The 27,605-nt window shown below is 47.0% G+C and overlaps 1 protein-coding gene across 3 annotated transcripts in view; it reads right to left on the reverse strand.

Moving 5' to 3' along the window:
* Positions 1-27,605, reverse strand: part of LTBP4 (latent transforming growth factor beta binding protein 4) — a 411,741-nt gene that overhangs the window by 31,207 nt on the left and 352,929 nt on the right. For 2 of the 3 annotated variants that reach the window (XM_063937673.1, XM_063937671.1), the window contains 2 exons: positions 16,612-16,743; positions 16,331-16,456 (listed from right to left, as the gene is read on the reverse strand). In XM_063937673.1, the coding sequence (XP_063793743.1) occupies positions 16,331-16,456; positions 16,612-16,743 (258 nt within the window). The remainder of the gene's footprint in view (positions 1-16,330; positions 16,457-16,611; positions 16,744-27,605) is intronic. The other variant, XM_063937672.1, reaches the window with a different exon arrangement.

A 27,605-nucleotide genomic window follows, 5' to 3' on the forward strand; every position in this document is an offset into this window, starting at 1 on the left:
ACTGATAGCTCAGTGCTACACCCCAAGAGCACATAGGATTACTGATAGCTCAGTGCTACACCCCAAGCGCACATAGGATTACTGATAGCTCAGTGCTACACCCCAAGCGCACATAGGATTACTGATAGCTCAGTGCTACACCCCAAGCGCACATAGGATTACTGATAGCTCAGTGCTACACCCCAAGTGCAGATAGGATTACTGATGGCTCAGTGCTACACCCCAAGCACACATAGGATTACTGATAGCTCAGTGCTACACCCCAAGTGCAGATAGGATTACTGATAGCTCAGTGCTACACCCCAAGTGCACATAGGATTACTGATAGCTCAGTGCTACACCCCAAGCGCACATAGGATTACTGATAGCTCAGTGCTACACCCCAAGCGCACATAGGATTACTGATAGCTCAGTGCTACACCCCAAGCGCACATAGGATTACTGATAGCTCAGTGCTACACCCCAAGTGCACATAGGATTACTGATAGCTCAGTGCTACACCCCAAGTGCAGATAGGATTACTGATAGCTCAGTGCTACACCCCAAGTGCAGATAGGATTACTGATAGCTCAGTGTTACACCCCAAGTGCACATAGGATTACTGATAGCTCAGTGTTACACCCCAAGTGCACATAGGATTACTGATAGCTCAGTGTTACACCCCAAGTGCACATAGGATTACTGATAGCTCAGTGCTACACCCCAAGTGCACATAGGATTACTGATAGCTCAGTGCTACACCCCAAGTGCACATAGGATTACTGATAGCTCAGTGCTACACCCCAAGTGCACATAGGATTACTGATAGCTCAGTGCTACACCCCAAGTGCACATAGGATTACTGATAGCTCAGTGCTACACCCCAAGTGCACATAGGATTACTGATAGCTCAGTGCTACACCCCAAGTGCACATAGGATAACTGATAGCTCAGTGCTACACCCCAAGTGCACATAGGATTACTGATAGCTCAGTGCTACACCCCAAGTGCACATAGGATTACTGATAGCTCAGTGTTACACCCCAAGTGCACATAGGATTACTGATAGCTCAGTGCTACACCCCAAGTGCACATAGGATTACTGATAGCTCAGTGCTACACCCCAAGTGCACATAGGATTACTGATAGCTCAGTGCTACACCCCAAGTGCACATAGGATTACTGATAGCTCAGTGCTACACCCCAAGTGCAGATAGGATTACTGATAGCTCAGTGTTACACCCCAAGTGCACATAGGATTACTGATAGCTCAGTGCTACACCCCAAGTGCACATAGGATTACTGATAGCTCAGTGCTACACCCCAAGTGCACATAGGATTACTGATAGCTCAGTGCTACACCCCAAGTGCACATAGGATTACTGATAGCTCAGTGCTACACCCCAAGCACACATAGCATTACTGATAGCTCAGTGCTACACCCCAAGTGCACATAGGATAACTGATAGCTCAGTGCTACACCCCAAGTGCACATAGGATTACTGATAGCTCAGTGCTACACCCCAAGCACACATAGCTCAGTGCTACACCCCTAGTGCACATAGGATTACTGATAGCTCAGTGCTACACCCCAAGTGCACATAGGATTACTGATAGCTCAGTGCTACACCCCAAGTGCAGATAGGATTACTGATAGCTCAGTGCTACACCCCAAGCACACATAGCATTACTGATAGCTCAGTGCTACACCCCAAGTGCACATAGGATTACTGATAGCTCAGTGCTACACCCCAAGTGCACATAGGATTACTGATAGCTCAGTGCTACACCCCAAGTGCACATAGGATAACTGATAGCTCAGTGCTACACCCCAAGTGCACATAGAATTACTGATAGCTCAGTGCTACACCCCAAGTGCACATAGGATTACTGATAGCTCAGTGTTACACCCCAAGTGCACATAGGATTACTGATAGCTCAGTGCTACACCCCAAGTGCACATAGGATTACTGATAGCTCAGTGCTACACCCCAAGTGCACATAGGATTACTGATAGCTCAGTGCTACACCCCAAGTGCACATAGGATTACTGATAGCTCAGTGCTACACCCCAAGTGCAGATAGGATTACTGATAGCTCAGTGTTACACCCCAAGTGCACATAGGATTACTGATAGCTCAGTGCTACACCCCAAGTGCACATAGGATTACTGATAGCTCAGTGCTACACCCCAAGTGCACATAGGATTACTGATAGCTCAGTGCTACACCCCAAGTGCACATAGGATTACTGATAGCTCAGTGCTACACCCCAAGCACACATAGCATTACTGATAGCTCAGTGCTACACCCCAAGTGCACATAGGATAACTGATAGCTCAGTGCTACACCCCAAGTGCACATAGGATTACTGATAGCTCAGTGCTACACCCCAAGCACACATAGCTCAGTGCTACACCCCTAGTGCACATAGGATTACTGATAGCTCAGTGCTACACCCCAAGTGCACATAGGATTACTGATAGCTCAGTGCTACACCCCAAGTGCAGATAGGATTACTGATAGCTCAGTGCTACACCCCAAGCACACATAGCATTACTGATAGCTCAGTGCTACACCCCAAGTGCACATAGGATTACTGATAGCTCAGTGCTACACCCCAAGTGCACATAGGATTACTGATAGCTCAGTGCTACACCCCAAGTGCACATAGGATTACTGATAGCTCAGTGCTACACCCCAAGTGCACATAGGATAACTGATAGCTCAGTGCTACACCCCAAGTGCACATAGGATTACTGATAGCTCAGTGTTACACCCCAAGTGCACATAAGATTACTGATAGCTCAGTGCTACACCCCAAGTGCACATAGAATTACTGATAGCTCAGTGCTACACCCCAAGTGCACATAGGATTACTGATAGCTCAGTGTTACACCCCAAGTGCACATAGGATTACTGATAGCTCAGTGCTACACCCCAAGTGCACATAGGATTACTGATAGCTCAGTGCTACACCCCAAGTGCACATAGCATTACTGATAGCTCAGTGCTACACCCCAAGCGCACATAGGATAACTGATAGCTCAGTGCTACACCCCAAGCACACATAGGATTACTGATAGCTCAGTGCTACACCCCAAGTGCAAATAGGATTACTGATAGCTCAGTGCTACACCCCAAGTGCACATAGAATTACTGATAGCTCAGTGCTACACCCCAAGTGCAGATAGGATTACTGATAGCTCAGTGCTACACCCCAAGTGCACACAGGATAACTGATAGCTCAGTACTACACCCTAAGTGCACATAGGATTACTGATAGCTCAGTGCTACACCCCAAGTGCACATAGGATTACTGATAGCTCAGTGCTACATCCCAAGCACACATAGGATTACTGATAGCTCAGTGCTACACCCCAAGTGCAGATAGGATTACTGATAGCTCAGTGCTACACCCCAAGTGCACATAGGATTACTGATAGCTCAGTGCTACACCCCAAGCACACATAGGATTACTGATAGCTCAGTGCTACACCCCAAGTGCACATAGGATTACTGATAGCTCAGTGCTACACCCCAAGTGCACATAGGATAACTGATAGCTCAGTGTTATACCCCAAGCACACATAGCATTACTGATAGCTCAGTGCTACACCCCAAGTGCACATAGGATTACTGATAGCTCAGTGTTATACCCCAAGCACACATAGCATTACTGATAGCTCAGTGCTACACCCCAAGTGCACATAGGATTACTGATAGCTCAGTGTTACACCCCAAGTGCACATAGGCTTACTGATAGCTCAGTGCTACACCCCAAGTGCACATAGGATTACTGATAGCTCAGTGCTACACCCCAAGTGCACATAGCATTACTGATAGCTCAGTGCTACACCCCAAGCGCACATAGGATTACTGATAGCTCAGTGCTACACCCCAAGCACACATAGGATTACTGATAGCTCAGTGCTACACCCCAAGTGCAAATAGGATTACTGATAGCTCAGTGCTACACCCCAAGTGCACATAGGATTACTGATAGCTCAGTGCTACACCCCAAGCACACATAGGATTACTGATAGCTCAGTGCTACACCCCAAGTGCACATAGGATTACTGATGGCTCAGTGCTACACCCCAAGCACACATAGGATTACTGATAGCTCAGTACTACACCCCAAGCACACATAGGATTACTGATAGCTCAGTGCTACACCCCAAGTGCAGATAGGATTACTGATAGCTCAGTGCAACACCCCAAGTGCACATAGGATTACTGATAGCTCAGTGCTACACCCCAAGCACACATAGGATTACTGATAGCTCAGTGCTACACCCCAAGTGCAGATAGGATTACTGATAGCTCAGTGCTACACCCCAAGTGCACATAGGATTACTGATAGCTCAGTGCTACACCACAAGTGCACATAGGATTACTGATGGCTCAGTGCTACACCCCAAGCACACATAGGATTACTGATAGCTCAGTGCTACACCCCAAGTGCAGATAGGATTACTGATAGCTCAGTGCTACACCCCAAGTGCACATAGGATTACTGATAGCTCAGTGCTACACCCCAAGCGCACATAGGATTACTGATAGCTCAGTGCTACACCCCAAGCGCACATAGGATTACTGATAGCTCAGTGCTACACCCCAAGCGCACATAGGATTACTGATAGCTCAGTGCTACACCCCAAGTGCACATAGGATTACTGATAGCTCAGTGCTACACCCCAAGTGCAGATAGGATTACTGATAGCTCAGTGCTACACCCCAAGTGCAGATAGGATTACTGATAGCTCAGTGTTACACCCCAAGTGCACATAGGATTACTGATAGCTCAGTGTTACACCCCAAGTGCACATAGGATTACTGATAGCTCAGTGTTACACCCCAAGTGCACATAGGATTACTGATAGCTCAGTGCTACACCCCAAGTGCACATAGGATTACTGATAGCTCAGTGCTACACCCCAAGTGCACATAGGATTACTGATAGCTCAGTGCTACACCCCAAGTGCACATAGGATTACTGATAGCTCAGTGCTACACCCCAAGCACACATAGCATTACTGATAGCTCAGTGCTACACCCCAAGTGCACATAGGATAACTGATAGCTCAGTGCTACACCCCAAGTGCACATAGGATTACTGATAGCTCAGTGCTACACCCCAAGCACACATAGCTCAGTGCTACACCCCTAGTGCACATAGGATTACTGATAGCTCAGTGCTACACCCCAAGTGCACATAGGATTACTGATAGCTCAGTGCTACACCCCAAGTGCAGATAGGATTACTGATAGCTCAGTGCTACACCCCAAGCACACATAGCATTACTGATAGCTCAGTGCTACACCCCAAGTGCACATAGGATTACTGATAGCTCAGTGCTACACCCCAAGTGCACATAGGATTACTGATAGCTCAGTGCTACACCCTAAGTGCACATAGGATTACTGATAGCTCAGTGCTACACCCCAAGTGCACATAGGATAACTGATAGCTCAGTGCTACACCCCAAGTGCACATAGGATCACTGATGGCTCAGTGCTACACCCCAAGTGCACATAGGATTACTGATAGCTCAGTGCTACACCCCAAGTGCACATAGGATTACTGATAGCTCAGTGCTACACCCCAAGTGCACATAGGATTACTGATAGCTCAGTACTACACCCTAAGTGCACATAGGATTACTGATAGCTCAGTGCTACACCCCAAGTGCACATAGGATAACTGATAGCTCAGTGCTACACCCCAAGTGCACATAGGATCACTGATGGCTCAGTGCTACACCCCAAGTGCACATAGGATTACTGATAGCTCAGTGCTACACCCCAAGTGCAGATAGGATTACTGATGGCTCAGTGCTACACCCCAAGTGCAGATAGGATTACTGATAGCTCAGTGTTACACCCTAAGTGCACATAGGATTACTGATAGCTCAGTGCTACACCCCAAGTGCACATAGGATAACTGATAGCTCAGTGCTACACCCCAAGTGCACATAGGATCACTGATGGCTCAGTGCTACACCCCAAGTGCACATAGGATTACTGATAGCTCAGTGCTACACCCCAAGTGCACATAGGATTACTGATAGCTCAGTGCTACACCCCAAGTGCACATAGGATTACTGATAGCTCAGTACTACACCCTAAGTGCACATAGGATTACTGATAGCTCAGTGCTACACCCCAAGTGCACATAGGATAACTGATAGCTCAGTGCTACACCCCAAGTGCACATAGGATCACTGATGGCTCAGTGCTAAACCCCAAGTGCACATAGGATTACTGATAGCTCAGTGCTACACCCCAAGTGCACATAGGATTACTGATAGCTCAGTGCTACACCCCAAGTGCACATAGGATTACTGATAGCTCAGTGCTACACCCCAAGTGCACATAGGATTACCGATAGCTCAGTGTTACACCCCAAGTGCACATAGGATAACTGATAGCTCAGTGCTACACCCCAAGTGCACATAGGATTCCTGATAGCTCAGTGCTGCACCCCAATTGCACAAAGGATTACTGATAGCTCAGTGCTGCACCCCAAGTGCATATAGGATTACTGATAGCTCAGTGTTACACCCCAAGCACACATAGGATTACTGATAGCTCAGTGCTACACCCCAAGTGCACATAGGATTACTGATAGCTCAGTGCTACACCCCAAGTGCACATAGGATTACTGATAGCTCAGTGCTACACCCCAAGTGCACATAGGATTACTGATAGCTCAGTGCTACACCCCAAGTGCATTTAGGATTACTGATAGCTCAGTGCTACACCCCAAGCACACATAGCATTACTGATAGCTCAGTGCTACACCCCAAGTGCACATAGGATAACTGATAGCTCAGTGCTACACCCCAAGTGCACATAGGATTACTGATAGCTCAGTGCTACACCCCAAGCACACATAGCTCAGTGCTACACCCCTAGTGCACATAGGATTACTGATAGCTCAGTGCTACACCCCAAGTGCACATAGGATTACTGATAGCTCAGTGCTACACCCCAAGTGCAGATAGGATTACTGATAGCTCAGTGCTACACCCCAAGCACACATAGCATTACTGATAGCTTAGTGCTACACCCCAAGTGCACATAGGATTACTGATAGCTCAGTGCTACACCCCAAGTGCACATAGGATTACTGATAGCTCAGTGCTACACCCTAAGTGCACATAGGATTACTGATAGCTCAGTGCTACACCCCAAGTGCACATAGGATCACTGATGGCTCAGTGCTACACCCCAAGTGCACATAGGATCACTGATGGCTCAGTGCTACACCCCAAGTGCACATAGGATTACTGATAGCTCAGTGCTACACCCCAAGTGCACATAGGATTACTGATAGCTCAGTGCTACACCCCAAGTGCACATAGGATTACTGATAGCTCAGTACTACACCCTAAGTGCACATAGGATTACTGATAGCTCAGTGCTACACCCCAAGTGCACATAGGATAACTGATAGCTCAGTGCTACACCCCAAGTGCACATAGGATCACTGATGGCTCAGTGCTACACCCCAAGTGCACATAGGATTACTGATAGCTCAGTGCTACACCCCAAGTGCACATAGGATTACTGATAGCTCAGTGCTACACCCCAAGTGCACATAGGATTACTGATAGCTCAGTGCTACACCCCAAGTGCACATAGGATTACCGATAGCTCAGTGTTACACCCCAAGTGCACATAGGATAACTGATAGCTCAGTGCTACACCCCAAGCGCACATAGGATTCCTGATAGCTCAGTGCTGCACCCCAATTGCACAAAGGATTACTGATAGCTCAGTGCTGCACCCCAAGTGCATATAGGATTACTGATAGCTCAGTGTTACACCCCAAGCACACATAGGATTACTGATAGCTCAGTGCTACACCCCAATTGCACATAGGATTACTGATAGCTCAGTGTTACACCCCAAGTGCACATAAGATTACTGATAGCTCAGTGCTACACCCCAAGTGCACATAGAATTACTGATAGCTCAGTGCTACACCCCAAGTGCACATAGGATTACTGATAGCTCAGTGCTACACCCCAAGTGCACATAGGATTACTGATAGCTCAGTGCTACACCCCAAGTGCACATAGGATTACTGATAGCTCAGTGCTACACCCCAAGCACACATAGCATTACTGATAGCTCAGTGCTACACCCCAAGTGCACATAGGATTACTGATAGCTCAGTGCTTCACCCCAAGTGCACATAGCATTACTGATAGCTCAGTACTACACCCTAAATGCACATAGGATTACTGATAGCTCAGTGCTACACCCCAAGTGCACATAGGATTACCGATAGCTCAGTGTTACACCCCAAGTGCACATAGGATAACTGATAGCTCAGTGCTACACCCCAAGCGCACATAGGATTCCTGATAGCTCAGTGCTGCACCCCAATTGCACAAAGGATTACTGATAGCTCAGTGCTGCACCCCAAGTGCATATAGGATTACTGATAGCTCAGTGTTACACCCCAAGCACACATAGGATTACTGATAGCTCAGTGCTACACCCCAATTGCACAAAGGTATACTGATAGCTCAGTGCTGCACCCCAATTGCACAAAGGATTACTGATAGCTCAGTGCTGCACCCCAAGTGCATATAGGATTACTGATAGCTCAGTGTTACACCCCAAGCACACATAGGATTACTGATAGCTCAGTGCTACACCCCAAGTGCAAATAGGATTACTGATAGCTCAGTGCTACACCCCAAGTGCACATAGAATTACTGATAGCTCAGTGCTACACCCCAAGTGCAGATAGGATTACTGATAGCTCAGTGCTACACCCCAAGTGCACACAGGATAACTGATAGCTCAGTACTACACCCTAAGTGCACATAGGATTACTGATAGCTCAGTGCTACACCCCAAGTGCACATAGGATTACTGATAGCTCAGTGCTACATCCCAAGCACACATAGGATTACTGATAGCTCAGTGCTACACCCCAAGTGCAGATAGGATTACTGATAGCTCAGTGCTACACCCCAAGTGCACATAGGATTACTGATAGCTCAGTGCTACACCCCAAGCACACATAGGATTACTGATAGCTCAGTGCTACACCCCAAGTGCACATAGGATTACTGATAGCTCAGTGCTACACCCCAAGTGCACATAGGATAACTGATAGCTCAGTGTTATACCCCAAGCACACATAGCATTACTGATAGCTCAGTGCTACACCCCAAGTGCACATAGGATTACTGATAGCTCAGTGTTATACCCCAAGCACACATAGCATTACTGATAGCTCAGTGCTACACCCCAAGTGCACATAGGATTACTGATAGCTCAGTGTTACACCCCAAGTGCACATAGGATTACTGATAGCTCAGTGCTACACCCCAAGTGCACATAGGATTACTGATAGCTCAGTGCTACACCCCAAGTGCACATAGCATTACTGATAGCTCAGTGCTACACCCCAAGCGCACATAGGATTACTGATAGCTCAGTGCTACACCCCAAGCACACATAGGATTACTGATAGCTCAGTGCTACACCCCAAGTGCAAATAGGATTACTGATAGCTCAGTGCTACACCCCAAGTGCACATAGGATTACTGATAGCTCAGTGCTACACCCCAAGCACACATAGGATTACTGATAGCTCAGTGCTACACCCCAAGTGCACATAGGATTACTGATGGCTCAGTGCTACACCCCAAGCACACATAGGATTACTGATAGCTCAGTACTACACCCCAAGCACACATAGGATTACTGATAGCTCAGTGCTACACCCCAAGTGCAGATAGGATTACTGATAGCTCAGTGCAACACCCCAAGTGCACATAGGATTACTGATAGCTCAGTGCTACACCCCAAGCACACATAGGATTACTGATAGCTCAGTGCTACACCCCAAGTGCAGATAGGATTACTGATAGCTCAGTGCTACACCCCAAGTGCACATAGGATTACTGATAGCTCAGTGCTACACCACAAGTGCACATAGGATTACTGATGGCTCAGTGCTACACCCCAAGCACACATAGGATTACTGATAGCTCAGTGCTACACCCCAAGTGCAGATAGGATTACTGATAGCTCAGTGCTACACCCCAAGCGCACATAGGATTACTGATAGCTCAGTGCTACACCCCAAGCGCACATAGGATTACTGATAGCTCAGTGCTACACCCCAAGCGCACATAGGATTACTGATAGCTCAGTGCTACACCCCAAGTGCACATAGGATTACTGATAGCTCAGTGCTACACCCCAAGTGCAGATAGGATTACTGATAGCTCAGTGCTACACCCCAAGTGCAGATAGGATTACTGATAGCTCAGTGTTACACCCCAAGTGCACATAGGATTACTGATAGCTCAGTGTTACACCCCAAGTGCACATAGGATTACTGATAGCTCAGTGTTACACCCCAAGTGCACATAGGATTACTGATAGCTCAGTGCTACACCCCAAGTGCACATAGGATTACTGATAGCTCAGTGCTACACCCCAAGTGCACATAGGATTACTGATAGCTCAGTGCTACACCCCAAGTGCACATAGGATTACTGATAGCTCAGTGCTACACCCCAAGCACACATAGCATTACTGATAGCTCAGTGCTACACCCCAAGTGCACATAGGATAACTGATAGCTCAGTGCTACACCCCAAGTGCACATAGGATTACTGATAGCTCAGTGCTACACCCCAAGCACACATAGCTCAGTGCTACACCCCTAGTGCACATAGGATTACTGATAGCTCAGTGCTACACCCCAAGTGCACATAGGATTACTGATAGCTCAGTGCTACACCCCAAGTGCAGATAGGATTACTGATAGCTCAGTGCTACACCCCAAGCACACATAGCATTACTGATAGCTCAGTGCTACACCCCAAGTGCACATAGGATTACTGATAGCTCAGTGCTACACCCCAAGTGCACATAGGATTACTGATAGCTCAGTGCTACACCCTAAGTGCACATAGGATTACTGATAGCTCAGTGCTACACCCCAAGTGCACATAGGATAACTGATAGCTCAGTGCTACACCCCAAGTGCACATAGGATCACTGATGGCTCAGTGCTACACCCCAAGTGCACATAGGATTACTGATAGCTCAGTGCTACACCCCAAGTGCACATAGGATTACTGATAGCTCAGTGCTACACCCCAAGTGCACATAGGATTACTGATAGCTCAGTACTACACCCTAAGTGCACATAGGATTACTGATAGCTCAGTGCTACACCCCAAGTGCACATAGGATAACTGATAGCTCAGTGCTACACCCCAAGTGCACATAGGATCACTGATGGCTCAGTGCTACACCCCAAGTGCACATAGGATTACTGATAGCTCAGTGCTACACCCCAAGTGCAGATAGGATTACTGATGGCTCAGTGCTACACCCCAAGTGCAGATAGGATTACTGATAGCTCAGTGTTACACCCCAAGTGCACATAGGATTACTGATAGCTCAGTGCTACACCCCAAGTGCACATAGGATAACTGATAGCTCAGTGCTACACCCCAAGTGCACATAGGATCACTGATGGCTCAGTGCTACACCCCAAGTGCACATAGGATTACTGATAGCTCAGTGCTACACCCCAAGTGCACATAGGATTACTGATAGCTCAGTGCTACACCCCAAGTGCACATAGGATTACTGATAGCTCAGTACTACACCCTAAGTGCACATAGGATTACTGATAGCTCAGTGCTACACCCCAAGTGCACATAGGATAACTGATAGCTCAGTGCTACACCCCAAGTGCACATAGGATCACTGATGGCTCAGTGCTAAACCCCAAGTGCACATAGGATTACTGATAGCTCAGTGCTACACCCCAAGTGCACATAGGATTACTGATAGCTCAGTGCTACACCCCAAGTGCACATAGGATTACTGATAGCTCAGTGCTACACCCCAAGTGCACATAGGATTACCGATAGCTCAGTGTTACACCCCAAGTGCACATAGGATAGCTGATAGCTCAGTGCTACACCCCAAGCGCACATAGGATTCCTGATAGCTCAGTGCTGCACCCCAATTGCACAAAGGATTACTGATAGCTCAGTGCTGCACCCCAAGTGCATATAGGATTACTGATAGCTCAGTGTTACACCCCAAGCACACATAGGATTACTGATAGCTCAGTGCTACACCCCAAGTGCACATAGGATTACTGATAGCTCAGTGCTACACCCCAAGTGCACATAGGATTACTGATAGCTCAGTGCTACACCCCAAGTGCACATAGGATTACTGATAGCTCAGTGCTACACCCCAAGTGCACTTAGGATTACTGATAGCTCAGTGCTACACCCCAAGCACACATAGCATTACTGATAGCTCAGTGCTACACCCCAAGTGCACATAGGATAACTGATAGCTCAGTGCTACACCCCAAGTGCACATAGGATTACTGATAGCTCAGTGCTACACCCCAAGCACACATAGCTCAGTGCTACACCCCTAGTGCACATAGGATTACTGATAGCTCAGTGCTACACCCCAAGTGCACATAGGATTACTGATAGCTCAGTGCTACACCCCAAGTGCAGATAGGATTACTGATAGCTCAGTGCTACACCCCAAGCACACATAGCATTACTGATAGCTCAGTGCTACACCCCAAGTGCACATAGGATTACTGATAGCTCAGTGCTACACCCCAAGTGCACATAGGATTACTGATAGCTCAGTGCTACACCCTAAGTGCACATAGGATTACTGATAGCTCAGTGCTACACCCTAAGTGCACATAGGATCACTGATGGCTCAGTGCTACACCCCAAGTGCACATAGGATCACTGATGGCTCAGTGCTACACCCCAAGTGCACATAGGATTACTGATAGCTCAGTGCTACACCCCAAGTGCACATAGGATTACTGATAGCTCAGTGCTACACCCCAAGTGCACATAGGATTACTGATAGCTCAGTACTACACCCTAAGTGCACATAGGATTACTGATAGCTCAGTGCTACACCCCAAGTGCACATAGGATAACTGATAGCTCAGTGCTACACCCCAAGTGCACATAGGATCACTGATGGCTCAGTGCTACACCCCAAGTGCACATAGGATTACTGATAGCTCAGTGCTACACCCCAAGTGCACATAGGATTACTGATAGCTCAGTGCTACACCCCAAGTGCACATAGGATTACTGATAGCTCAGTGCTACACCCCAAGTGCACATAGGATTACCGATAGCTCAGTGTTACACCCCAAGTGCACATAGGATAACTGATAGCTCAGTGCTACACCCCAAGCGCACATAGGATTCCTGATAGCTCAGTGCTGCACCCCAATTGCACAAAGGATTACTGATAGCTCAGTGCTGCACCCCAAGTGCATATAGGATTACTGATAGCTCAGTGTTACACCCCAAGCACACATAGGATTACTGATAGCTCAGTGCTACACCCCAATTGCACATAGGATTACTGATAGCTCAGTGTTACACCCCAAGTGCACATAAGATTACTGATAGCTCAGTGCTACACCCCAAGTGCACATAGAATTGCTGATAGCTCAGTGCTACACCCCAAGTGCACATAGGATTACTGATAGCTCAGTGCTACACCCCAAGTGCACATAGGATTACTGATAGCTCAGTGCTACACCCCAAGTGCACATAGGATTACTGATAGCTCAGTGCTACACCCCAAGCACACATAGCATTACTGATAGCTCAGTGCTACACCCCAAGTGCACATAGGATTACTGATAGCTCAGTGCTTCACCCCAAGTGCACATAGCATTACTGATAGCTCAGTACTACACCCTAAATGCACATAGGATTACTGATAGCTCAGTGCTACACCCCAAGTGCACATAGGATTACCGATAGCTCAGTGTTACACCCCAAGTGCACATAGGATAACTGATAGCTCAGTGCTACACCCCAAGCGCACATAGGATTCCTGATAGCTCAGTGCTGCACCCCAATTGCACAAAGGATTACTGATAGCTCAGTGCTGCACCCCAAGTGCATATAGGATTACTGATAGCTCAGTGTTACACCCCAAGCACACATAGGATTACTGATAGCTCAGTGCTACACCCCAATTGCACAAAGGATTACTGATAGCTCAGTGCTGCACCCCAATTGCACAAAGGATTACTGATAGCTCAGTGCTGCACCCCAAGTGCATATAGGATTACTGATAGCTCAGTGTTACACCCCAAGCACACATAGGATTACTGATAGCTCAGTGCTACACCCCAATTGCACAAAGGATTACTGATAGCTCAGTGCTGCACCCCAATTGCACATAGGATTACTGATGCCTCAGTGTTGCACCCAAATTGCACATAGGATTACTGATAGCTCAGTGCTACACCCCAATTGCACAAAGGATTACTGATGGCTCAGTGCTGCACCCCAATTGCACATAGGATTACTGATGGCTCAGTGTTGCACCCCAATTGCACATATGATCACTGATGCCTCAGTGTTGCGCCCAAATTGCACATAGGATTACTGATGGCTCAGTGCTGCACCCCAGGTGAATGTTGAGACTCAAACATCAGTCCTTTGTCTGCAGAGGATAGTTGGTAACATGAGAAACTTGGATACAAGTTATGTATTAATCTCGCTATACAAAAGCCGATCCTGGGGCTTTGGTTAAAATGACTTCATTAATAAATGTAACCACATACATGGATGACCAATTTGGCTGAGCTGTGGTGGCTGAGGAATTTTGATCTGGCGACTTGATACATTAAGACTTATCAACAGGGCCATAACTAGGCATGTGCGGAGTGTGCTCTGCACATAGCACTGCAGGGTAGGGGGGTGCTGTTGGCAGCACTTGTCTATTATGAATTATCTAATTACTTTCACTTGCAGCTTCCCCCCTTTTTGAAGCCCAGCATTTCCTGACTGCCCCTGTCTCATACCCCACCCATTTTGGCTAATACTTATACAGCATTCATGAACTTGACTTGAGAGCACTTTGTTTCTTTCAGTTGCACTGTACTTTATTACATTTTCGAAAGCTGATGTGCCCGGGATTCGAACCCTTTGCCTATGACATTGCAGTCGGACACTATTCATTGAGCTACCTGCCCTTACATAGAAAGCTAGATAATTCCAAGCTGGAGAATTTTAACGATTTGAAGCCTACCATGTACTTTGTGAAGGAGTGATTGACTGGGATGCAGCAGGTTGTGGGTTTCAGTCCTGGGTGTGGCATTATATTGAAATGTGTTATTTAATGAGGTGTATTGTGGCTGAATGGCGGCAAGCTCTCGGGTTAAGTGCATGAATGTGTTTTAAAGAGGATTTGTGTCAAAGTCCATTTTCTTGCAGTCTTCTATACAAGCTGGTGTGTTGTAGGTGCTGCTGCTGGCAGGCAGGTTACGTGAACACATAACATGGCACTGCTGGATTCTTCATAAGGTTGCTAATTTATTCCCATACCTATTAGCAACCTTATGAAGAATCCCGCAGTGCCATGTTATGGGTTCAGATAACCTGCCAGCCAGCAGCACCTACAACACACCAGCCTGTATATCAATTATATTGCAAAATCACCTGGATAGCTGACTTCACTACTCTGAGTGCCGATCCTTATCCTCTCTCTCTCTCTCCCCCCCCTCTCTCTCCCTCCCCCTCTCTCCCTCCCCCTCTCCCTCTCTCCCCCTCTCTCCCCCTCCCCCTCTCTCTCCCTCCCCCTCTCCCTCCCTCTCCCTCTCCCTCCCTCTTTCTCCCTCTCTCTCCCTCTCTCCCCCTCTCTCTCCCTCCCCCTCTCTCTCTCTCCCCCTCTCCCTCCCTCTCTCCCCCTCTCTCCCCCTCTCTCTCTCTCCCTCTCTCTCCCTCCCCCTCTCTCCCTCCCCCTCTATATATATATATATATATATATATATATATATATATGTGCGTGGGAAGGGGCATCAGAGCATGGGCTTTCTCTGGAATCAATTTTGTCATGCCCCTTCCCCGCGAGGCATGCAGCTTATGTCCTTATTGGAAAAATATGGGGGGGCGCCAATTCTCTTCCTGGCATAGACACCAAAAACTCTAGTTATGCCTCTGCTTATCAATGGCTGTGATAGGCAACTGGCGGTTATCTACTGATTGTATATCCTAACATTTCTGACAATGATCACATAGAGTTTGATTGGGTAATTTATTTGGGATATCTTTTTTTCATACATCCCAAGATCAGACCAATGTACGTGTCTACGTGTCTGTGTGTATGTACACACTCAGGTGCCAGGTTTAACTAGTTTTACAAACCAATAGGACCAATTTTCTGAATTAGAAAAAAACAAAACAAATGGCTTAGGTGGTAATATTGCAATTTCTTTGTATAATGCCAATATTTAGTCTCATCTGGCCTCCAATCAAAGCACTCACCCACACAGTGCTGATCGCCCCTCTCCCCCTCATAGCCCCGGTCACAGAGGCATTGGTAGGCTCCCACAAGGTTGAGGCACAATGCGTGTTCCCCGCAGACAGTCTTATTTAGACACTCGTTGATATCTGACACAGGAACACACCTCGTGTTAAGGCTCACACAAGCATCTAAGCCTACAGTCTTTAAACTTTTGTTTGCAGGATCAAGCCTCATTCACACAACTTCCTGCTTCAACACTTCAGCCTTGCAGAGTAAAATGCAGATCTCTTGGGGGTCTCACCATTGCAGTCTCCTGAAACAGACAGCTGATATCCAGGCTCACAATCATTTATACACTTGTAGGATCCTGGTGTGTTTTGGCATCGCAGTGTTCCACAGATCGAATCCCCATAATCCAAACATTCATCTATATCTAAAGAAAAAGGAAAAATCACAGGAATTGTCTTTAAACTGTGGGCTAGGATCTCTTACCCCTTTGGTGGTTAGACCCTAAATGTGCTCCTATTTTATGACCCACAAATGATTACAAACTAGTTACCAGCCCATCAAAATGACAGAACAACATAACAGAAATATCATTGCTGGCGACTGTGCGCGCCCGAACAAAGCAACACTTGAATTCCCCCCCAAAAAAACAGCGCTGGTGCGCAAAACACTTGAATACCCTCCATACAGACGAGGAGCAGAGTTAGCCTTTTATTATGTAGGATAATTGCAAATTATTTGAGAAATGGTTTGAGCCAATTTCTATGATCCCTCACAAACTTTACTGTAAGTAACAATTGTCTCCACTTACAAGTACAAATTCTCAATACATTTACAGAAGATAATCTAACCTCTCAAAATTATTCTAGTACACTGAGGAAGGGTTTGTGCAAGTCATTAAAAGGCAAAAATAAGGTACAGCCCCAGGACATCATGTTTTCCCAATAGTCTACTATAAAAAGTGCAGGTATCCTATCCGCTCACCTCCTCACAGGGCCGGCTCCAGGCCTACTAGCACCCTGAGCGAGAAAATTTAAAAGTGGGCGTGGCCTCGCAACTTCATATTATCAAACTATAAATAAATATATTTTTACAACACCTCTACACACACAATTAGCAGTGTTACACATAACGCCCACAGTAGTGTTCCTTACACATAATGTCTCCAGTATAGTGTCCAATACACATAATGACCCCAGTAGTGCAGTGCCAGATAGACATGATATGCCCGCCAGATACACATGTCCCCAGAGTGCCTATGCCCCAATGCCAGATACACATGTCCTCAGAGTGCCAGATATGCCCCCAATGCCAGATACACTTGTCCCCACAGAGCCCCCTCCCCTCCCAAAGTGCTGCTCACCGGTCACTGCGCTGCTGCTCACTGTTCTTGAGGGTAGGGAGGAGAGCACAGCGTGTGCCTCTCCTGCCCCTCAGTCTCCGGCGGGCGGCGGCGGTGACTAGCTCCAATTAGGTGCTGATCCGTGAGCCAATCAAAGCTTGCGGTCCGGCAGCCAATCAGGGGCCTTAGCTGCCAGTCTGCGAGCTCTGATTGGCTCACGGGATGGCGCCGCTTACATGGGGGCTGTGGGATACAGTGGGAGGCGGGCTGCGGGACGGACACTGCTGCAGGGACCCGGCTCCAGGGCAGGCTCCAATATGGTGGCTAGAGCTAGGGCGCCATGTTCGGCCGCTCTATTGGAATGTGCCTGGAGACGGCCCTGCCTCCTCATGTATATCAGTTTAGTTATCCATGAAAGCCCCTTTCTTAGAGACACACTATAGACTAGAATAGTAGTAATAAAATATTTAATAGGCAAAGATATCCACAATTGTGCCATTTACAGACCTATAGTCAGGTCCATAAATATTGGGACATCGACACAATTCTCATATTTTGGGCTCTAACAAACAAGATGTGCTTTAACTGCAGACTTTCCGCTTTAATTTGAGGGTATTTACATCCAAATCAGGTGAACGGTGTAGGAATTACAACGGTTTCTATATGTGCCTCCCACTTTTTAAGGGACCAAAAGTAATGGGACAAACTAAACAATCCTAAATCAAACTTTCACTTTTTAATACTTTGTTGCAAATCCTTTGCAGTTAATTACAGCCTGAAGTCTGGAACGCATAGACATCACCAGACGCTGGGTTTCATCCCTGGTGATGCTCTGCCAGGCCTCTACTGCAAATGTCTTCAGTTCCTGCTTGTTCTTGTGGCATTTTCCCTTCAGTTTTGTCTTCATCAAGTGAAATGCATGCTCAATCAGATTCAGGTCAGGTGATTGACTTGGCCATTGCATAACATTCCACTTATTTGCCTTAAAAAATTCTTTGGTTGCTTTCGCAGTATGCTTCGGGTCATTGTCCATCTGCACTGTGAAGCGCCGTCCAATGAGTTCTGAAGCATTTGACTGAATATGAGCAGATAATATTGCCTGAAACACTTCAGAATTCATCCTGCTGCTTTTGTCAGCAGTCACGTTATCAATAAATACAAGGGAACCAGTTCCATTGGCAGCCATACATACCCACGCCATGACACTACCACCACCATACTTCACTGATGAGGTGGTATGTTTTGGATCATGAGCAGTTCCTTTCCTTCTCCATACTCTTTTCTTCCCAACACTCTGGTACAAGTTGATATTTGTCTCATCTGTCCATAGGATGTTGTTCCAGAATTGTAAAGGCTTTTTTAGATGTTGTTTAGCAAACTCTAATCTGGTCTTCCTGCTTCTCTTACGTCCTAGAGGATGCTGGGGACTCCGTAAGGACCATGGGGATAGACGGGCTCCGCAGGAGACATGGGCACTAAGAAAGAACTTTAGGTATGGGTGTGCACTGGCTCCTCCCTCTATGCCCCTCCTCCAGACCTCAGTTTATTACTGTGCCCGGTGGAGACTGGGTGCATTACAGGGAGCTCTCCTGAGTTTCCTGAAAAATAAAGTATTTGTTAGGTTTTTTTTTTATTTTCAGAGAGCCTGCTGGCAACAGACTCCCTGCAGCGAGGGACTGAGGGGAGAGAAACAGACCTACTTTAATGTTAGGCTCTGTTTCTTAGGCTACTGGACACCATTAGCTCCAGAGGGAATGGAACGCAGGTCACATCCCGCAGTTCGTCCCAGAGCCGTGCCGCCGTCCTCCTTGCAGAGCCGGAAGATTGAAGCCGGGTGAGTATGTGAAGAAAGAAGACTTCAAAGGCGGCAGAAGACTTCAGATCTTCACTGAGGTAACGTACAGCGGTAGCGCTGAGCGCCATTGCTCCCACACAGCACACACAAACGGCAGTCACTGTAAGGGTGCAGGGCGCAGGGGGGGCGCCCTGGGCAGCAATATGGACCTCAAAAAGGTGGCAATAACCTTATATACAGGCTGGGCACTGTATATAAGAGAGATCCCCCACCATGTTTTGAAATTTTAAGTGGGACCGAAGCCCGCCAATGAGGGGGCGGAGCTTGTTCCTTAGCACTCACTAGCGCCATTTTCTCCACAGCACACCGCTGAGAGGAAGTTCCCCGGACTCTCCCCTGCTTATCCACGGTGAAAGAGGGTTTTAAAGAAGGGGGGGGGGCACATAATTTGGCGAAAAACAGATATTACAGCGCTATCTTGGTAAAACATATAGTGTGTTTCTTTCCTGGGTCATCAGCGCTGGGTGTGTGCTGGCATACTCTCTGTCTCTCCAAAGGGCCTTTGTGGGGGAACTGTCTTCAGATAAGAGGATTCCCTGAGTGTGTGGTGTGTCGGTACGCGTGTGTCGGCATGTCTGAGGTAGAATGCTTTCCTAGTGAGGAGGTGGAGCAGATGAATGTGGTGTCTCCGTCGGCAACACCAACACCTGACTGGGTGGATATGTGGAATGTTTTAAGTGCTAATGTGAATTTATTGCACAAAAGGTTGGACAAAGCTGAAGCCAGGGAACAGGCAGGGAGTCAACCCCTGCCTGCCCCTATGTCGCAGGGACCTTCGGGGTCTCAAAAGCGCCCACTATCCCAAATAGTAGACACTGATACCGACACTCCAGTGTCGACTACGATGATGCAAAGTTACAGCCAAGATTGGCTAAAAATATTCAATATATGATTATTGCAATAAAGGATGTACTGCATATCACTGATGAGCCCTCTGTCCCTGATACGAGGGTACACATGTTTAAGGGAAAGAAAGCTGAGGTAACCTTTCCCCCCTCTCATGAGCTTAACGAGTTATGTGAAAAAGCTTGGGAATCTTCAGGCAAGAAACTGCAGATTCCCAAAAGGGTTCTTATGGCGTATACTTTCCCGGCAAAGGACAGGATACGGTGGGAATCCTCCCCTAGGGTGGACAAAGCGTTGACACGCTTATCCAAAAAGGTAGCACTGCCAGCCCAATATACGGCTACCCTCAGGGATCCTGCTGATCGCAAGCAGGAGACGACTTTGAAGTCCATCTACACACATTCTGGTACTTTACTCAGACCGGCGATAGCGTCGGCATGGGTTTGTAGTGCTGTAGCAGTGTGGACAGATAACTTATCGGCGGAATTGGATACCCTGGATAAGGATACCATTTTATTAACCCTGGGTCATATTAAAGATGCTGTCTTATATATGAGAGATGCTCAAAGAGACATTGTCCTGCTGGGTTCTAGAGTCAACGCTATGTCGATTTCTGCTAGACGAGTCCTATGGACCCGACAATGAACAGGTGATGCCGACTCAAAGAGGCATATGGAGGTTTTGCCTTACAGGGGTGAGGAATTGTTTGGGGAAGGTCTATCGGACCTGGTCTCCACTGCTACGGCAGGTAAATCAGATTTTTTGCCTTATATTCCCTCACAGCCTAAGAAAGCGCTACATTATCAAATGCAGTCCTTTCGGTCAAATAAAAACAAGAGAGCACGAGGATCGTCCTTTCTTGCCAGAGGTAAGGGCAGAGGGAAAAAGCTGCCAACCACAGCTAGTTCCCAGGAGCAGAAGTCCTCCCCGGCCTCTACAAAATCCACCGCATGACGCTGGGGTTCCGCTGAGGGAGTCCGCCCCAGTGGGGGTACGTCTTCGACTTTTCAGCCACACCTGGGTTCACTCACAGGTGGATCCCTGGGCAATAGAAATTGTTTCCCAGGGTTACAAGCTGGAATTCGAAGAGATGCCTCCTCGCCGGTTTTTCAAATCGGCCCTACCAGCTTCTCCCCCAGAAAGGGAGATAGTTTAAAATGCAATTCAAAAATTGTGTCTTCAACAGGTGGTGGTCAAAGTTCCCCTGCTTCAACAAGGGAGGGGGTATTACTCAACCCTATTTGTAGTCCCGAAACCGGACGGTTCGGTCAGACCCATTTTAAATTTAAAATCCTTGAACCTATACTTGAAAAGGTTCAAGTTCAAGATGGAATCGCTCAGAGCGGTCATCGCCAGCCTAGAAGGGGGGGGGGGGATTTTATGGTATCCCTGGACATAAAGGATGCATACCTTCATGTTCCCATATATCCACCTCATCAGGCGTACCTAAGATTTGCGGTACAGGATTGTCATTACCAATTTCAGACGTTGCCGTTTGGGCTTTCCACGGCCCCGAGGATTTTCACCAAGGTAATGGCGGAAATGATGGTGCTCCTGCGCAAGCAGGGTGTCACAATTATCCCATACTTGGACGATCTCCTAACAAAAGCGAGATCACGAGAGCAGTTGTTGAACAGCGTGTCACTTTCACTGAAGGTGTTACAGCAACACGGCTGGATTCTCAATATCCCGAAGTCACAGTTAGTTCCTACGAACCGTTTGACCTTCTTAGGCATGATTCTGGATACGGACCAGAAAAGGGTTTATCTTCCGATAGAAAAGGCCCAGGAACTCATGACTCTGGTCAGGGACCTATTGAAGCCAAAACAGGTGTCTGTGCATCACTGCACTCAAGTCCTGGAAAAGATGGTGGCGTCTTACGAGGCCATTCCTTTCGGCAGGTTCCATGCGAGGACCTTCCAATGGGACCTACTGGACAAGTGGTCCGGGTCACATCTACAAATTCATCAGTTGATCACCCTGTCCCCCAGGGCCAGGGTGTCTCTCCTGTGGTGGCTGCAGAGTGCTCACCTTCTGGAGGGTCGCAGATTCGGCAATCAGGACTGGGTTCGGGTGACCACGGACGTGAGCCTCCGAGGTTGGGGAGCAGTCACACAGGGAAGAAACTTCCAAGGTCTTTGGTCAAGTCAAGAGACTTGTCTCCACATCAACGTCCTGGAACTGAGGGCCATATACAACGCCCTTCGTCAAGCGGAGACTTTGCTTCGCGACCTACCGGTTCTGATCCAGTCAGACAACATCACCGCAGTAGCTCATGTAAACCGCCAAGGCGGCACAAGGAGCAGAGTGGCAATGGCGGAAGCCACCAGGATTCTTCGCTGGGCGGAAAATCATGTAGGCGCACTGTCAGCAGTGTTCATTCCGGGAGTGGACAACTGGGAAGCGGACTTCCTCAGCAGACACGATCTACATCCAGGAGAGTGGGGACTTCATCAGGAAGTCTTCGCACAGATTGCAAGTCAGTGGGGCCTGCCCCAAATAGACATGATGGCGTCCCGCCTAAACAAAAAACTACAGAGGTATTGCGCCAGGTCAAGAGACCCTCAGGCGGTGGCAGTGGACGCCCTAGTGACACCGTGGGTGTTCCAGTCGGTCTATGTGTTTCCTCCTCTTCCTCTCATCCCCAAGGTGTTGAGAATAATAAGAAAAAGAGGAGTACAGACAATTCTCATTGTTCCAGATTGGCCACGAAGGGCCTGGTATCCGGATCTGCAGGAAATGCTCACAGAATATCCGTGGCCTCTTCCTCTAAGACAGGACCTGTTACAACAGGGGCCCTGTCTGTTCCAAGACTTACCGCGGCTGCGTTTGACAGCATGGCGGTTGAACGCCGGATCCTAGCGGAAAAGGGCATTCCGGATGAGGTCATTCCTACTCTGATAAAGGCTAGGAAGGACGTGACAGCTAAACATTATCACCGTATATGGCGAAAGTATGTTTCTTGGTGTGAGGCCAGGAATGCTCCTACGGAAGAATTCCATCTGGGCCGTTTCCTTCACTTTCTACAAACTGGAGTGAATTTGGGCCTAAAATTAGGCTCCATTAAGGTTCAGATTTCGGCCCTATCCATTTTCTTTCAGAAGGAATTAGCTTCTCTCCCAGAAGTACAGACTTTTGTGAAGGGAGTGCTGCATATTCAACCTCCTTTTGTACCTCTGGTGGCACCTTGGGACCTTAACGTGGTGTTGAGTTTCCTTAAGTCGCACTGGTTTGAACCACTGAAAACAGTGGAATTAAAATATCTCACTTGGAAAGTGGTCATGTTAGCCTTGGCTTCGGCTAGGCGAGTGTCGGAATTGGCAGCTTTGTCTCATAAAAGCCCCTATCTGATTTTCCATATGGATAGAGCGGAATTGCGGACCCGTCCTCAATCTTGCCTAAGGTGGTTTCATCTTTTCATATGAACCAACGTATTGTGGTGCCTGTGGCTACACGAGACTTGGAGGATTCCGAGTCCCTTGATGTGGTCAGGGTTTTGAAAATTTAGGTAGCCAGAACGGCTAGGCTCAGAAAAACAGAAGCACTGTTTGTCCTGTATGCTGCCAACAAGGTTGGCGCTCCTGCTTCAAAGCAGATTATTGCTCGCTGGATCTGTAACACGATTCAGCAGGCTCATTCAACGGCAGGATTGCCGTTACCAAAATCGATTAAGGCCCATTCCACTAGGAAGGTGGGCTCTTCTTGGGCGGCTGCCCGAGGGGTCTCGGCATTGCAATTGTGCCGAGCTGCTACTTGGTCGGGTTCAAACACTTTTGCAAAATTCTACAAGTTTGATACCCTGGCTGAGGAGGACCTCATGTTTGCTCAATCGGTGCTGCAGAGTCATCCGCACTCTCCCACCAGTTTGGGAGCTTTGGTATAATCCTCATGGTCCTTACGGAGTCCCCAGCATCCTCTAGGACGTAAGAGAAAATAAGATTTTAAACCTACCGGTAAATCTTTTTCTCCTAGTCCGTAGAGGATGCTGGGCGCCCGTCCCAAGTGCGGACTACTTCTGCAAGACTTGTATATAGTTTTTGCTTACATAAGGGTTATGTTACAGTTTTCATCAGTCTCGGTCTGATGCTGTGTTGTTTCATACTGTTAACTGGTTCGTATATCTAGTTTTGCGGTGTGAATGGTGTGGGCTGGTATGAATCTTGCCCTTGGATTAACAAATTCCTTTCCTTGTACTGTCCGTCTCCTCTGGGCACAGTTTCTCTAACTGAGGTCTGGAGGAGGGGCATAGAGAGAGGAGCCAGTGCACACCCATACCTAAAGTTCTTTCTTAGTGCCCATGTCTCCGGCGGAGCCCGTCTATCCCCATGGTCCTTACGGAGTCCCCAGCATCCTCTACGGACTAGGAGAAAAAGATTTACCGGTAGGTTTAAAATCTTATTTTTTTGTGGCTCACCAATGGTTTACATCTTGTGGTGAACCCTCTATATTCACTCTTGTGAAGTCTTCTCTTGATTGTTGACTTTGACACATATACACCTACCTCCTGGAGAGTGTTCTTGATCTGGGCAACTGTTGTGAAGGGGTTTTCTTCACCAAATAATTCTTCTGTCATCCAACACAGTTGTTTTTCGTGGTCTTCCGGGTTTTTTGGTGTTGCTGAGCTCTCCGGTGCGTTCTTTCTTTTTAAGAATGTTCCAAACAGTTGATTTGGCCACACCTAATGTTTTTGCTATCTCTCTGATGATTTTTTTTTTTTTTTACGTAAACTGTTTTTATTAAGCAAGGCAGCAGACAGATCATTACAACAATACATTTCCAAAGGAGGGGACAAAATCATCAAATATCATATATGTCAGTACAATACGTGTGAAGCACCCAAAGTATGGAAATAAGTTGTCTGCATAACTTACAACATCAGAACATTTAGAGGGGGAACATTTTAATAAAACAGCTTAGGAAAATAGGAAAGGAGAGAGAGAGAGAGGGAAAAGAAGGAAGAGAGAGAAAAAAAGGAGAAGGGGAAAGGCAGGTGAGAGTGTCTGCGCAGAAAGGACGAGTTCCTTGGAAGATAAGGGGGGGAACTTTATCAATTAGGGATCTGAGACATATTAGAAAGACACCTTACACGGAATATGAGGGGGGTTATGTAGCCATGTAGGACCGATATACAGGAGATTCTTTAAAGTCGTACCAGGGAAACCAGATAGCTGTGTAGTTAACGGTTTTCCCAGATGAGAAGGAGATAAGGTCTTCCATGTCTAAAAAGTAATCGATCTTTGAAAACCATAATTTAATCGAGGGTGGTGAGGTGGATCTCCAAAGAGTTGGAATAACCGCTTTTGCTGCGTTGCTAAGATGTCTCAATAGGGAATGTTTATAGGAATGCGCCCCTGCGGAGGTGTGGTTGAGGAGCCAAAATCCCGGGTCTTTCGGGATCACATCCCCCACTATCAGTTCAGAACACTTGAATACCTCTGCCCAAAATGGAATTATAATAGGGCAATCCCACCAAATATGCACAAAGCTCCCTGGGGCATTTCTACATCTCCAGCACAGATTCGAGAGGGAGGGGAACATTTTATTAAGAACCAGAGGAGTCCTATACCACCTATATATGAGTTTATAGAGGGTCTCTAATGTCGATAAGCATAAAGAGCTCGCTTGGGCGATACGAAATACGGAATCCCATTTGATCTGTGTAGGTAGCCCTGGCAGTTCCTTCTCCCAGGAAGCCATGAACGTAGGAGGTTGCGGAAAAAAGTTTTCCATGATAAGCGCATAAATTTGTGAGATAGTATGTGTGGGAGAGCTAGGAGAAATGCATAGTTTTTCGAACCCGGTGAGATCCCTAGTTATATCAGAAAGGTTCTTTGAATATGTTATGAAATGATGAACCTGCAGGAACTTCCAAAACTCAGCACTATGTATGTTCCAATGAGACTGAACATCTGAAAATGAGCGCACCCTACCCGAACTCACCAGCTGACCGACCCTGAAAATCCCGGCTTCTGCCCATGCAGCAAAAGCTGTCCCGTGGAGACCCGGAACAAATTCGGAGTTATGGAGAAATGAGGTTAAAGGGGACCATTTGGAGGATATATGGCTCTGAGATCTCAACGTGGCCCATAATTTAAGCGTGGGGGAGACCGTGGGGTGGGTAACCCTCGGGAGGATAGGAAGCCAAGGTGCAATTTCGATATAGTGTGGAAGGCATCCCTCCTCCAGAAGAACCCATTCTTTGCGATCCTTAGCACGTGACCATTCCAGAATCCTATTCAAATGTACTACATGGTAGTAGTTAGAAATATGTGGGAGTTGTTGCCCCCCTTGATATTTTCTCCTAAATAAAATGTCATGTTTAAACCTGGGTGTTTTGCATCCCCAAACAAATGCACGAATAAGATTCTGGACGTCTCGCAACCAAAGTAGGGGGATGTATACACAGGTTCTGCAGCTGGCTAAATTCAAACCTGCATTTCATCTGCTTTTAATCAGCCACAGAACCTGTGTGTTGTCCTAGTTTAATGGATTATTATGGAAACCCTACCCCAGGGGAAACAAGTCAGAGATAAAAAAAGAAAAACAAAAAAACAGGGGGGTCGTGAGGGGTACAGGGGGGGCACTTTAACAGAACCAGACTAGCATGTCCCATAGTGATACACAATATAGTATCTGTTATTCAGACTTTTTGGAAATTCATGCAATGAAGATTTCAGGATTTTTTTATTTTTTTTTCCAGATGATAGTTTAATGACCCTTGTGCAGTCTTTCTGGGGCCATCCCAGACTACATAGTATGACCATCACAAGATCCAAAGTGAAACTCTAGGTCTAGGACTTGTGCAAAAGTTGGTTGGCGCTTAATCATACTCTGTTATAACCCAGAATTCTGGTCTCTAATGAACTATTCTTTCATTATTCCCACCGCTCTCACAATTCCCACCCCTGGACTTGAGTTAGGATACTATACATGACAAATCTTGACACTTGAACTTCAAAAATCTCTGCACTTCACCCTAGGTTTTGTTTTTTACTTCTTACAGACCATCCACTTTTGAAGATTCTTCCATTCCATGGAGATGCTCATCCTACTTTTGAAAACTATGCCTCTCAACGCACTATTTAACTAGTTTTAGACCCACAAGACAGACATGAGTGGGAATAAGCGAGAGACCTGGGCTACCCACCTGTGTATTACTACTGTATATGTTTTGAGTTAACAAAACACATAAGTGACTGTGCTACAATAAGTAAGCTTTAATGTACAACCAAGAGTGCTGGAGAAA

This window comes from Pseudophryne corroboree, chromosome 8 (assembly GCF_028390025.1).
Source record: "Pseudophryne corroboree isolate aPseCor3 chromosome 8, aPseCor3.hap2, whole genome shotgun sequence".
NCBI lineage: Eukaryota > Metazoa > Chordata > Amphibia > Anura > Myobatrachidae > Pseudophryne > Pseudophryne corroboree.